This window comes from Melopsittacus undulatus, chromosome 3, assembly GCF_012275295.1.
Source record: "Melopsittacus undulatus isolate bMelUnd1 chromosome 3, bMelUnd1.mat.Z, whole genome shotgun sequence".
Classification (NCBI taxonomy): domain Eukaryota; kingdom Metazoa; phylum Chordata; class Aves; order Psittaciformes; family Psittaculidae; genus Melopsittacus; species Melopsittacus undulatus.
This window is the reverse complement of record NC_047529.1, coordinates 71,568,867-71,582,263: the sequence shown is the minus strand read 5'-3', so window position 1 is coordinate 71,582,263 and position 13,397 is coordinate 71,568,867. Positions and strand designations below refer to the sequence as shown.

General features: G+C 46.4%; 1 protein-coding gene across 3 annotated transcripts in view; it reads left to right on the top strand.

Annotated features, from left to right (window-relative positions):
- The window catches only part of SGK1 (serum/glucocorticoid regulated kinase 1), a 74,916-nt gene extending 64,802 nt beyond the window's left edge, over positions 1 to 10,114 (top strand). The window contains exons 1-12 of one of the 3 annotated variants that reach the window (XM_013130459.3): positions 1,816 to 2,121; positions 4,656 to 4,734; positions 5,167 to 5,242; positions 5,656 to 5,760; positions 6,210 to 6,293; positions 6,397 to 6,528; positions 6,813 to 6,925; positions 7,133 to 7,256; positions 7,601 to 7,696; positions 7,810 to 7,965; positions 8,076 to 8,165; positions 8,906 to 10,114. In XM_013130459.3, the coding sequence (XP_012985913.1) occupies positions 1,890 to 2,121; positions 4,656 to 4,734; positions 5,167 to 5,242; positions 5,656 to 5,760; positions 6,210 to 6,293; positions 6,397 to 6,528; positions 6,813 to 6,925; positions 7,133 to 7,256; positions 7,601 to 7,696; positions 7,810 to 7,965; positions 8,076 to 8,165; positions 8,906 to 9,073 (1,455 nt within the window). In that variant the 5' untranslated portion in view covers positions 1,816 to 1,889 and the 3' untranslated portion in view covers positions 9,074 to 10,114. Of the gene's footprint in view, positions 1 to 1,815; positions 2,122 to 4,365; positions 4,546 to 4,655; positions 4,735 to 5,166; positions 5,243 to 5,655; positions 5,761 to 6,209; positions 6,294 to 6,396; positions 6,529 to 6,812; positions 6,926 to 7,132; positions 7,257 to 7,600; positions 7,697 to 7,809; positions 7,966 to 8,075; positions 8,166 to 8,905 lie in introns of those variants that run through there. The other 2 variants (XM_005154751.3, XM_013130458.3) reach the window with 2 other exon arrangements.
- Positions 10,115 to 13,397: the final 3,283 nt, after the last annotated feature.

The following is a 13,397-nucleotide window of genomic DNA, read 5'->3' as shown; positions in this document are numbered from 1 at the left end:
TTTCCACAGTCCAGCTACTGCTGAAGGTGCTTTGAACTGCCCAGGCCCATACTAGCGATGTGCTTGTGTGTGCTCTTTAAGATGAACATCCCTCCTGGCTTATGCTGGGCATGTCCCAGTCTCTGTGTCAGTGGGATCTGGGGTTACCTGTACCGGTAAGTCAGCATGTCATGCATGCTCTACCCTTATGCCCAGGTCACCCATGGTTCCCTCAGAATGTGTCTTCCTACATCTCTTACAGCCCAGTTGCAGGGCTTTTTTTTTTTGGATGCTGGCATGGTGAAGAGCTTGATGAGCATGTTTAGTTAGTGCTACTTTCAAATGGAATGTATTTGCAGACTGAAATGCTTTACATTAGGTTATCCTTCTTGTCGCCAGTAAGCAGCAGATCTTGGGATTTTGTGAGTTGGTTAAACTCTGTGACTGAAAACCAGTATCATGCCACTCAGAAGCGCAATATAAGACTATCACAATAAGGTATGGGCCCAACCCCATGTAGGTTAGTCTCAGTTACCAGCACCAGCTAGCAGTGCACTGGTAAGGAAGAGACAAGTGCAGGAAACTGTTCAGTGATTTTCCCCAAAACAGTTCTGTGTCCCAAGAATTTGTGGTCCAGGAATATTCTGGGCAAAAAAACATCACCTTCGTAGTCAAATCTTTTTTCTTTCTCCCTCCTCTTGATTTCTCCAGCCATTCTTGAATGCATCCACACTTCTGGTGTGCACATGTCCTGGGACAAGGAGTTCTGTAACTTTTGATATTCCTTGTGTTGAGTCTCCCTTTCTATTTCCAGTGCCTACCTTTTACTCTGTTTATATTCATTTTGCTTTAAAAAATCAGTCATTTATAAGTCAAGGACCATTTGTCAACATTTTAGCCTGAGGGAGAAAAGTAACATGAGTGTGAAGCATCACTATACTTGATTTTTCTCCTGTATTTACTTTTCAGCTGTGCACTCCTAACCCACTGACTGTACAAATCTTTGATGCAAACCCTTGCAATTTAATGAAATTTTCACGAAGTCTGATGCTTTTCTGTAAGACATGGATTTTGAATAAGGGGGTCTTTGGGTACCTTTTCCTTGCTTGTGCTCTCCACTGTTGTTGCTACCGTTTCAAAAAGGGAGAAGTTTTAAAAGGCAAACCTAGGGCATTCAGGCTTTTTAAAGCAAAACCCCGAGCTTCTGAGAACCCAGTCCATAGTGCAAAACGCCGCGCGAATTACAGATAATAATAATTCGTCCTTCTTTCCACATTAAAACCGCCCGTGCGGCGAAGCGGCACCTCCAGCGCGGGGCAGGGCCGATGGCCCCGCCGGCTGCATGAGCTGGCAGGTGGGTACCGGACGGACGTAGGGACGGACGGATGCACACCGGCTTTCCGTGGCGGGGGTCCTTGGCGCCGGGCCGGGCCGTGGCGGGCGGCGGGGAGCTGAGCCGCGCGGGCAGGCGGGCGTGGGGGCCGCCGCCGGGGCGCTGCCGGCGGAAGGCTCTGGGTGCCAGGTCGGAGCGGGACGCCGGTCCCGCCCCGGCGCTATCCGGCCGGTGGGGAAGCCCGGCCGGCAGCCGCAGCCCTTCGCCCCCCGCGGGCACCGGCACCCCCCGTCCCGTCGTTGCCCGTCCTGGCGGGGAGCCTTTTCTTTGGGGTGGGGGAAGCGCGGTATCCGCGCTGTGGGTGTGCATCCGGGGGAGCGTGTGTAGCGCCTGCCTCCTCGGGGCAGGGCTGGCCGCTGCCGGCAGGTCAACTGGGGCTGGAGCGGCCCCCCCCGTCCTTCCCCCGCCGCTGCCCGTGTGTGTGTGTGTGCTCGCTGATTACAGTAATTTTGAGGGCGATGTTGCAACGGGGCAGAGTGTGCGGGGCGGCCCGTGCTGAACTTTATAACGCTCCTGCATGTCAGCCGCCCTCGACCTCGCGTCCATAAACGGGTCTGCGGGACCGGCGGCCGGCCTCGCCGCCCTCGCCGCCTCCCTCCTGCCTCCGGGACGCTCGGCCAGGAAGGGGAGTTATTCGGGATTGCCGCGGCGGCCGGGAGCACAGTCGCAACCTCAGCGCTGCCGCGCCGCGCCCGGGCTACCGGAGGGGAGCAAGATGAGGGGCAAAGAAGAAAAGTCATCGCTGAAAGGTGGGCTTACGCTCTGCCAGAGCAACACCCTGCTCTGTACTGGGAATACTGCTCCCCGTGGGAGAAATGAGCCCTTGGGCATCTGGGCCACCGCGCAGCGGGGCACCGGAGGGTACAGGGGGTGCGTGCAGGGTACAGCCGGGACAGTGCTTGGCGGGGAAAGGTGACTTGGTAAGCACAGCAGAGCCCTTGCAAAAGGGCCGGTGCAGAGCGGGACGAGGCCGGCGCTGCCGCCGGCTGGAGCGGGGCCGCACCGTGGGCGCTTGAGGGCAGCGTGAGGTCCGCGGCGGAGTGGGGTAGGGAGAAGTGGGTTGCAGCCCATGTCAGGTTGTGTATAGGAGCCAAGGAGGCTGCACTGCTGCCTGGCACAGCTGGCCTGAAGCGCCGGGGGCAGCCGGGCGCCACATCCTTGCTCCCGGAGGTAGAGAGGAAGATGCCAGGGGGCAGCTGGTGGGGGATGGGAACTCCGGTTACCCTGAAAACTGTCGGGTCTCAAGTAGTTTTTAACAGCAGCACCCTGAAAGCATTCCAGAAGGGGCAGAGGAAACTGGCTACTCCTTTACCAATCTATCAAGTTTTTAGGTGATTTTTCGTGGGACTTTTTTAGTGGGGGGTTTTTTTTGGGTTTGTTTTTTTTTTTGTCTCCGCTTGCCATTGATGAGAATGGCAGCTCCTGAAACAGAGCAAGGAAATCAGCAAGTGGAAGAAGTTAAAATCCCGCCAGCTTTTCCTTGCGGCTCACTTGCCCCGGCTCCCTTGCACTCCCTGAGTCGTGTGGAGGGGCTGCGAAGGTCCCCCCCCGCTGCAGGAGGGATATCGGCGGCTCTGTGCAGAGAGGAGGGAAGCTGGCAAGCATCCGTCTTCGCTTCTTCTCTGTAAAGCTCTTGCAGTGCGTTTTAAGCGCAGTGCCCACCTCGCGGTGGGTTATCTCTTCACTCCAGGTCACTCGTCTTGCTGCTCAGGGTGAGCAGCTGCAGCCTTTGAGGGCTCCTGCCCTGCGATGCTTGTCACCTTCCCGATAGAGTACGCAGGCAGCTGCCAAGCGGTGCCACCCAGCGGCCGGCTGTGGTTAAGTGGGGAGGCAACAACAGTGAGTGCAGAGGACGAAAAAGGGCAAAATAGAAAAAAAGAAAGAAAAGGGGTCCTGGCGGGGGGAGAACGGGGCACGTTGCAGCTGGAGCCGCTGGCTTGCAGCCCAGCGCCCTTCGCTCAGGCGACAAGGTGGAACAGGCGCCTGAATAACGCCCCGTCGTGTGGAAAGTTCCACCCGCCTGCTGCGGCTGCTTCCCGCAAGGGGCCAGCGCCGGCATCGGGGGTGAACCCCGGTGGGATGGGGGGGGGGGGGGGGGGGGGCGGGGAGGCCGTGATACTCTCTGGGCGGTGGTCTCCAGCGGCATCTTTTCACGTTGTGCTTCGTGCCCCCCGATGCAACCTCAAGGAAGAGTGTGAGCAATTAAGTCATGGTGTTCCCAAGTGGCTGGGTGCAGTGGAAAAGAACTGCGGAGTGGGGTTATTCTCTCCTTTCTTAACTTTTAAAATCTTTTACTTTCTTGCACTTGTCCCAGTCTTCGGTCAGCTCCCCGCTTTTTCTAGAAACAGATCTCTGCGCTCGCCTCCAAATTCAGAGAACTGGCTTTTTTTCCCCACCCCCTCACCTTGTTTCCCTTTTTGGCATTAAGAAAAGAATTTGGTATTTGGCTTTTTTTTCCCCTTTCCTTTTCCCTTTCAGTAATGTCCCAGCCGGGATCAGGGCAGTGCACAGAAGGGACATTTGTTTGTTTTATTGAAAACCAGGCAGGAAATCTTGTTCTCCTGAGTCACTGTGGCTCCTTCAAGGAAACGTCAGCGTCCCTTATCGCCGCTCACCCGGGGCGGCGGGGCCCGGGAGCGGACGTGGGGTGGGGGAGCCACACACTTTTAGGAAGAGGTGCGCCAGGATAGAGCCAGGTTTTTAACTTCTATAACGGCAAAGAGAGAAAAAGGTAGGGAAAAAAAGGGAGGGTGGAGAGAAAGAGGGGACTGCGGGTGATGCGTTTGTCCGTGGATGCTCTGCACGGTGGGGATGCTGTGGGGGTCTCCCGGGGTTTTCGCTCAAGGTAGAGCCATGGCAAAAGTGGCGACAGCCGTCGTCGTCCTCTCCGAAGTCAGCGCCCGCCTCCAAGGACTTCAGGGGGGGAGGGGGGAGGGGGAAGAACGACGACGATTGTCGCCGCCCCGCCGCAGTCCCGCCCATCACCGTCGCCACTTAAGCACCTCCGGGTGCCTCGGCAAGGCAGTGCGGTGCTGTGAGTCGGTGATATCATATCGAGCGTTCGTTATTTATTTCTACCCCGCTTCGCTCGAAAATGACTGTGAAAGCAGCCGAGGCGTCTGGTCCTACATTGACTTACTCGAAGATGAGGGGGATGGTGGCCATCCTCATCGGTGAGCGGCGGGGGGCTTGTTTCTTCGAGGATGCTATGCGGGAGACTGTGATTTTTCTGGCAGTACGGCTTAACGATTTTGATTTTCCTTTTCCTCTTTTTACTTTATAGCTTTCATGAAGCAGAGAAGAATGGGACTAAACGACTTCATCCAGAAGATAGCCACCAACTCCTCCTATGCATGCAAGCAGTAAGTATCAGAAATTTGGCCGGATTTCGGTCACAAACATCACTCCGTATTGCGAGCTCTAGTTAAAAAACAATGTTTACTGTAATGCCTCTGGCATGACTGTTACAAAAGAGTTAATTGATCTTCTTGAGGTATTACTCACTTGGAAACAATCTTTGCTACGTAGGTTTGGGAAAAATAAATTGGATGGGATTTCTAGTGACCCGTCCTTATTTTGAACTATGCTTCCAGTATAAATACATGCCCTTGTATAACAGACTTTACTTTCTTGAGATTAATGCTACTCCTTAAATCGAAGAGATTGTTTCAGTTGCCTTCTGTACTAGCCTGAGCAAATAACCCTCTTCCGTGATACGTGCGTGCCCTCTTGCGTCAAGATCGGCGTGGTGCTTGTGGTAACTCTTCTGACTGTGCATGCTCTTGCCTTTGCAGCCCTGAAGTTCAGTCTATCTTGAAAATCTCCCAGCCTCAAGAGCCTGAACTTATGAATGCTAATCCTTCTCCTCCGGTAAGCAGATTTTACTCAGAGAAGCATTTATAGAACTTCAAATCAGCTGGTAATAGAAGTGTAGCAAAATTAGCATCATGAGTTGTTGCTTTAGTTAAGCTCATAGTACACGATATAACTGGGAACTAGAGTAATCGAGTTGACCTGAAACTCTTTTCTCAACATGGAGAAGAAACGATAATAAATAAAAAGAACTTTATTAGTTATTTCTTCATTATGGAATGTGGCCAAGACTGGAACAAGAACTAAGTAAGCTATGTCTGTTACAGTATTTAGGAAGTTTTTGGTAGGAAGAAGAGTGCTAATCCCAATTTTCAAGGTCCCTTTATTTTTTTTTTAAATAAGAGACATTGTCGAGAACTCTCACTATCAAACTCTTAATAAATGTGATTTCTGTCTGTTTATTTTTCTAGCCCAGTCCTTCACAGCAGATAAATCTTGGTCCATCATCCAACCCACATGCCAAACCATCAGACTTTCATTTCTTAAAAGTGATTGGAAAAGGCAGTTTTGGGAAGGTAAACTTAATTTTGTTGTGATTTAACTCCTCAGTTCTTATATGTAATGCCTGAGGGTTGGGTTTGTATTGGCTGCAGTAAATGGTGGTCAGTTAAACCAGTCCTGAGCACATCCTGCTGCCAAGTGCCTGGCTCCCTGTGGAGTTGTGGGGAGGGGGAGCAGGGTTCTACCTTTGAAAGAGTCATAAAAGAGCCAAGGAGTGTGGTACACTGGTGCTGGGAAGAATATTACACTTTGCTCTTGGAAGAGAAAGAAGCTAGATGTAAAAGCTTTGGGCTAGGATAATCTGCCAGAGCGCTAATAATGTTAGACATTTCCAACAAAGGGGCTTGCTCTTTGAACCAGAGGGATGTAACAATTCTCAACAGCTAAGGCTTGTTTCCAGCTGTGTTTACAGGTTGTTCTCTATTTCAGTATTGCTCAGTTTTGGGATTTTATCCTCTTTCAGGTTCTCCTTGCACGGCATAAGGCAGAAGAGCAGTTCTATGCTGTTAAAGTTCTGCAGAAAAAAGCAATCCTGAAGAAGAAGGAGGTAAGCTGCTTCCTCATGTTGCCATTGCAATGTCCATCAAATATATTTATTATGCTATTATTAAGCAAGTATACTAAACATTGATGATTTTTTACACTTGTAGGAGAAGCACATTATGTCAGAGCGCAATGTCCTGCTGAAAAATGTGAAACACCCCTTCCTGGTTGGGCTTCATTTTTCCTTCCAAACTGCAGACAAATTGTATTTTGTCCTAGACTACATTAATGGTGGAGAGGTAAGCAGTAATAACATGAAACAGTATTTCATATCATGTGCGTGGTGGTAGGGTAGACTTTTTCACCCTTCCTTTTAAATTTAAAAGGAATTGCAAGGGAAAAGTCATGGGGGAAAAGTTACTAGATTGGATATTTCCAGCCTGCCAAATTTTGAACTACCAAAGGGTTGTTAGGCCACTTCCTGCTATTGTTCTCCCTCGCTATATATGTTGAGTCTAATTAAATGCATTGTTAACAGGCTTTGGCGCCACTCACACAACTTTGTTCTTTCTGTCTCCTGTAGTTGTTTTACCATCTCCAGAGGGAGCGTTGCTTCCTGGAGCCCAGAGCCCGATTTTATGCTGCTGAAATTGCCAGTGCACTGGGCTACCTGCACTCCCTGAACATTGTTTATCGGTAAGCGACCTTGTTCTGTTTGTCAGACTGAAAAAAACACATGCGTTGTTAAATAAGCATTGAAAAGTTGATCTCAACATGAGCTCATCATTGCTTTTAATGTTTTTTTTAATGAGTTCATTAAGTTCTGTAAACCTCAAATGTTCTAAATTGTTCTAAAATGTATCTCCTCTAATGAACACTTGTCATCTTTCATGTCTTCTACAGTGACTTGAAGCCAGAGAATATCCTGCTCGATTCACAGGGGCACATTGTGTTGACTGACTTTGGACTCTGCAAAGAAAACATAGAGCACAATGGCACGACCTCTACCTTCTGTGGCACACCAGAGGTATGTCTAGTCCTCAGCCTGCCACTTTCAGAGCAGCAGTGAGTGGAGTCCTTGTCAGTAAAAACTGACATCTCCCATGTGTATTTACAGCTGTTTAGATAAGCAGGGACTGTTACAGGCCTTGTGATACCAGGCTGCTAGTGAGGGCATGTAGGACATGCAGAGCTTGTTGAACAGGAGAAAATAGCTCTTGACCCAGCTCCTTGTTTATAAAGAGCTTGTAGCTTTCTGGTGGTTTAGATATTGGTGGGATTCAGTAAGCTGTTTTCACGCAAGAATGGGGAGGCTTTCCTAATTATAAAGATCCCCGTGGCTAATGTGGCTCTTTTCCTTCTCTTTCACAGTATCTTGCTCCTGAGGTTCTTCATAAGCAGCCCTATGACCGGACTGTGGACTGGTGGTGCCTTGGAGCAGTCCTGTATGAGATGCTTTATGGCCTGGTAAGCAACAAATCCTTTGTGAGAGATCAAACAAGCATACTTGTCCTTTTCCCACAAAAGACCCCATGCTTGCCTGTCAGTCTCATTCACCTAGGACTCTCCTATTCCCACAGCCACCCTTCTACAGCAGGAACACAGCAGAAATGTATGACAACATCTTGAACAAACCCTTGCAGCTGAAGCCAAATATTACCAACTCAGCTAGGCATCTCCTGGAAGGCCTCTTGCAGAAGGATAGGACAAAGAGGCTGGGCGCCAAGGAGGACTTCGTAAGTGCAAACCAGGAGTGCCTGTAGGCAAGGCAGCACACGAGTATGACTAAGCCATACTGTTTACATTAGCTTGTGTCTTAATTAATCTATTTTCCTTTCTGTAACAGATGGAGATTAAGAGTCACATCTTCTTCTCCCCAATTAACTGGGATGATCTCATTAATAAGAAGATTACACCCCCTTTCAACCCAAATGTGGTACGTATCACTTCTAATTATAGAATGTATGGAGAGTGTCTTTTTTCCCCTCTCACCTTTGTGGGATGCCCAGGAGCCAGGGGGAATCGGCCAGGTGGCTATGTTTGGGGAGCACAGCTTTTCCTTCCCGTGTGGCTGTCCAGGCAAGGTTAAAAATAAGTGGTAGCTGACTTCTTGCTGATGGACAATCTAAATTTAGCTGGGTGGATTTTTTTTTGGCCTCTCACATGCTTAATTTGCATGGCTATTTTAAAATAATCCCTGGCATCCCCATTTTACCTAAGGGGAAGGTAAGGTATAGAAAGCAAGTGGTTTCCCAGGGGCAAACACTTGGCTTGTCACATACTAACATCTAAAGAGAGGGATCTGGTTGTGGAGGAGGTTGCGTTCTCTTTCACTTTGAGCTTTTTATAAAGTAAATTTAATAACTAGCCCAGAGATCAAAGTCCTCTGCAAGATGCTGCATGGCAGAGTGGCATGTTTGTATCTGGCCTCTGTTGCATGAGCGTAGTTGGAGGGCAGCATATTAAATTGAAACATCTTGTTTTTAGTGAGACAGTATGCAACAGAATACAAAAAAAAAGCAAACCAAATTAGAACTGGCGAAGGCAACAGTGGGCCCGAGGTGGCAACACTGAGTCTCTGCACAAGGGTGCTTGTCCCCCTTTTGAATTGAAATGTGCACTCACAAAACATTCAGGTCTAAATGATGCATCTTTCCTTTTCTGCCCTTTACGCAGAGTGGCCCGAGTGACCTGCGACACTTTGATCCAGAGTTTACAGATGAGCCAGTCCCCAACTCCATCGGCCAGTCTCCAGACAGCATCCTCATCACCGCCAGCGTCAAAGAAGCCGCTGAGGCTTTTTTGGGCTTCTCATATGCCCCACCAGTGGACTCTTTCTTGTGAACATTTTTCTTTCGTTTTTAATAATAATAACTATTATCTTTATTTTTGTTTGGCCTTCTGGTGGAACTGCCAGTTGACCAGTCATCTCGAAAGAGAATTTGCACATTTCCACCATGGCAGCTTTGCAGCCTTAATTTCAACTACACTGTTTGCTGGAAGCTTTTTTGAAGAGCACATCACTCTCTAAATGAGCTTTACAGGCTTTTCATTACCATTCGTTCTTCCCCCAAAGTGGTGCTGTCTCCTTGGGAAAGAAAAACAAGAGTGACTGCTGCCATAGACTGCTATGGCAGATCGTAGGAGTAAGAACAAGCTGTTTTGAAATCGTGCTCCGAAAAGCCTTGCCTGAAGATCTATCTGAACGTGATAAGGATTTTGTGAAATGTGCCTTTTTCTGATGAGATCTTGTGAGCTCCAAAGCTTTCCCTGTTGCAGAGTGTGTTTCACAGTTCCTTTATGTGGGTTTACTATGTGAACAAATGGTATGCGTGTGGTCTGCGTACTACAGATGGACTTAGTCTAAAGCATCAGTGTGACACTTGCAGGATACCACAATGTGGGGCATTGTTTGTTTCTTCCATATTTGGAAGATAAATTAAGTGTAATTTTGAAATTTCTTTTGTAAATCTATACAGTCAACTAAAATTATTGAAATGGGCTCACAATTACTTGTATCTGAATGCTTGAAGAAAGCATTGCTGCTATAAAAAAGATTTATATTTTTAGAAAGGGTTTTTATGGACCAAAATGCCCCAGCTGCAGTCAGTCAAAGCTGTTGGTTTTTTTTTTTTTTTCCTTTTTAGTTTAAAAGATGTCATCTGTAAAATGGGCATTATTTATGGTTTTGGGGTTTTTTCATTCCTGATTGTATGTATTGTAAAAAAGATCTGTACATTCAGTTGTAACTCTAGATGTATATTTAAACTTACAGACTTACTTGTAATGTATACCATCATTGTAATGTAATGTAATTAACATGGTTATATGTATCATATTTTTTGTGACCAAACCCATTGGTTTGCAGTAAAATCTTGAAAAATACTTGCATTAACTGTCTTTTATTTTCATACAAAGGCTTTCTCTGTGAAATATTTTGTCCAGCTTTTAAAGAAAATGAACAAATCTGAGCTGCTCATCAGCTATGATACATGTGTGATTTTGCTAAGGTGTGTGATGGTTATTCTATCAAACTGCACCCATGTCTTACCATGGATACGCCTTAGCAAAATATTTGGGTCTTCCAACTGTGGGTGTTAAAGTGGGTGTGTACCAATGTGGGTGCTCTTACATGTTATAAACGTTCATGCTTTTTCAAAATTAGTTTCTCTAGCAAAGTGAAGGCACTGCTCTCTGTGGACAAAGCATAACTGCACTTGAAAAGTTAAGTCCTGAGGTCATTTGTATTACAAAAACTTTAGCTGTTCCAGCACTGCTGCAGGCATAGGCTTAGATAAGGTTGTAAGGTTGATGAAAAGTCCAGCCTGGACTGTTGAACATTACTGCTATGATGTGGGGCAGTGTCATCCGCCTGAGTTTAGCAGTGTGCCAAAATCTGTACTGGGGTCATACATTTCACCAATTGATCCTATGCTTGCCTGGATGGGATAAAACTGACTATTAATCTAAAACTCAGCTGCTAAATACAGGTACTTATTGCTGAGGACTACTGGGTGGCATGCAAGAGGGCCTTTCAGCCAAGAATTAAGATAACCACTTCTGGGGTGATCCAATTCAATTTCTTCATGGTGATGGATGGCTTCCTTCTATGAGGGACCAGGCATCTGTACCTTATTTACAGCTCCCATTATCCACTAGTTACTGCAGTTGGTGGTCTTAGCAATTCAGAGAATCAAAATGAACAGTTGCTGAGAAAAACCTGGACAGAGTCAACTGTTGGCTGGGCCACTGTGATAACAGCAGTGTAAGTAAAGCTCTCATGGGATAATATTTCTGTTCATTATATTTCCAAGATAAAAGCATGCAGTAATTTTCCATTTTTTGTCATCTGTTGGATGTAGGAACAAAAAAACCTGTACAGCTTCAGCTATAAACTGCCTGGGAGACCACACTCAGAGCTGAAAATGCTGATTTATAGCAGCCAAGAAATCTCTTTCCTTTCGGATGTTAGTATACGAAAGAGATACAGCCACCTCCCTCTGCAACTCTAACAATCCCAAATCCATGTCTTCAATAACTCTTTGAATAGTGTACTGACAGGCCTTGCAAAGTCTTCTAAGTGCTGTAATGTGCCTGAAACATCTTTTGTGTTGATGACTTGAAGGCTAGAGATGTTAAAATATAGTGCTAATTTGCTTCTATAGAAAATATAACTGCACTTGCTAAGCAACGGAGTTTTGTGATATGCACTATCATTGCCTCACATTTCTCAGGCATTAGCAAGGTGCTATGTGCAGATATGTGAGCAGAGAACTGCAGCCCTAGGGTAGCAAAACATTAAATAGTATCTATAATTTTCAAGAAAAAAAAAACCCCAAACCACTGGAGCCATTAATAATGAAGTATGGAACTTCAGGTGTACCTTGGGTGCCTTTTGTCTTGGCAAAGATGTAGGGTATTATTTTAATGGGTTACTTTTAAAAAACAGCGTTGCATTGTAATTTTAATTGTTCTACCATGCATAGTCTCATTATGCGGCTGCTTCTTTGAGCCAAAGTCTGCAACTGCTCGCAATGAATATTCAACACATTGTGTTTTAAGTGTAGAAAAGGTGAAAAATATTACCATGTTTTTCATCTCCCTGAATTTGATGCACTACAGTCATGCTAGAAGGGAGGGATCTATGGCAGTCAGCTGTTTGGGGGTGGTTGTTGTTCTGTTTGTTTTACAGAATTCCCTGTCTGTAAGGTCTACATTCCCTTCAGAGAAAAGTCTCTGGATTGAGAAACAAAGGGATAGGACCCCTGAAATGCCAGCCTGCATAATGCTATGTGTTATTTTGACTGAGCTGGATCTGTGTTTTTAATTTCACCCATTTATAAAATGAAAGTAATCATACAAATTTCCTGCTGGTGGCAGTGTTGTAACTGCCATTAGCTTGTCCAGGTTTAACTTACATAAGCTAAAGCACTCATTGTCTTGTATTTTGTATAGTAAGCATGCTTGGGCTCTCAGACATATACTCCTTAGATGGAGTTGTATACAAACATAGACATGCAAATACAAAAATTGAGAAATTTCACATGGTTTAGTCTGTATGACTTATCTCTGTGTACCATAAGCCCCCTACTGTTTCATGAGTGCTATGAAGATAAGTGAACCTTCTTAGCGACAGTATTTTTCTTGCTCTCCCTCTATAATCAACAGGTGCTTATTTCTGGATCTTAAGCAAGTGAAGCAGGAGATGTCTGTTTCTTCCCTGAAAGGTTTTCTAGAAGTAGTCTATGGCCATCTTCTGCACTCTTCTCACAAAGATCCTGTAGAAATTAATGAAGAAAACCAAGCCTCTCATACAGCCTTGTACCTCCAGTGAAATATTTCCACAGACAGCTGAAAAAAAATGCTCAGTAAAGAGCTTTTGGTGGTGGACCTAACTGGGCATCTTACTTAAGGGTGGGCAGGATGAATCCTGGCCCATCTGTACTCTAAGTGAAACAAAATATTCCTCAACATTATTCTCCTATTTAACTGTAATATCAGCTCTACAGAGGTTTTTATGATACCATGTGGCTATAGTTAACCCAACAGAGCTAATAAGATGGCTTATAGTAAAGACAGTTTCTGACACTCCCCGTATTTATAGTTTCTGCTATGAAGACCAACATACAAAGATCAGGATAACATTTTCTATGCTGGCTGGAACTGTGAGTGGCAAGTTCCTGCAAAAATGCTTCCAAAACTACTTTCCAAAAAATGGGAGGGGGGAGGCGGGGGGGAATTTGCTATTTGAAAAGGCAACTTTAAACAGTTAATACAGATACATACTGCATTTATGTTTTGAAACAGAGACAATAAGCCTGGCTCTAAATGAAAGTCTCTTCTTTGAGAAACTGAAATTCAGTAGTTGGTGACTCTCCTGTACAGGTATGGGCACCACAGTCGGTGTCTCACTACAGGTTTCTGTTCGATCACCTGCAGCAGTGTGCAGTGAGTTTTCCAGCTTTCGCAGGCCCTGGACTGAGCACAGCTCTCGTTTACTCAAGAGTTTCCTCCTGCTCCATCTGTTGGGAGTAAATGGAAAGAGGAATAAACCAGAGCTCAGACCTCTGTGCATGGCAACAGGGCAGGTAAAACCTGGGGAACCTCGGCAGCGAGGTGCCTTCTGCTGTGCTGCCTTTGCCATGACAGGGCTGGAGAAGGGGGTCAG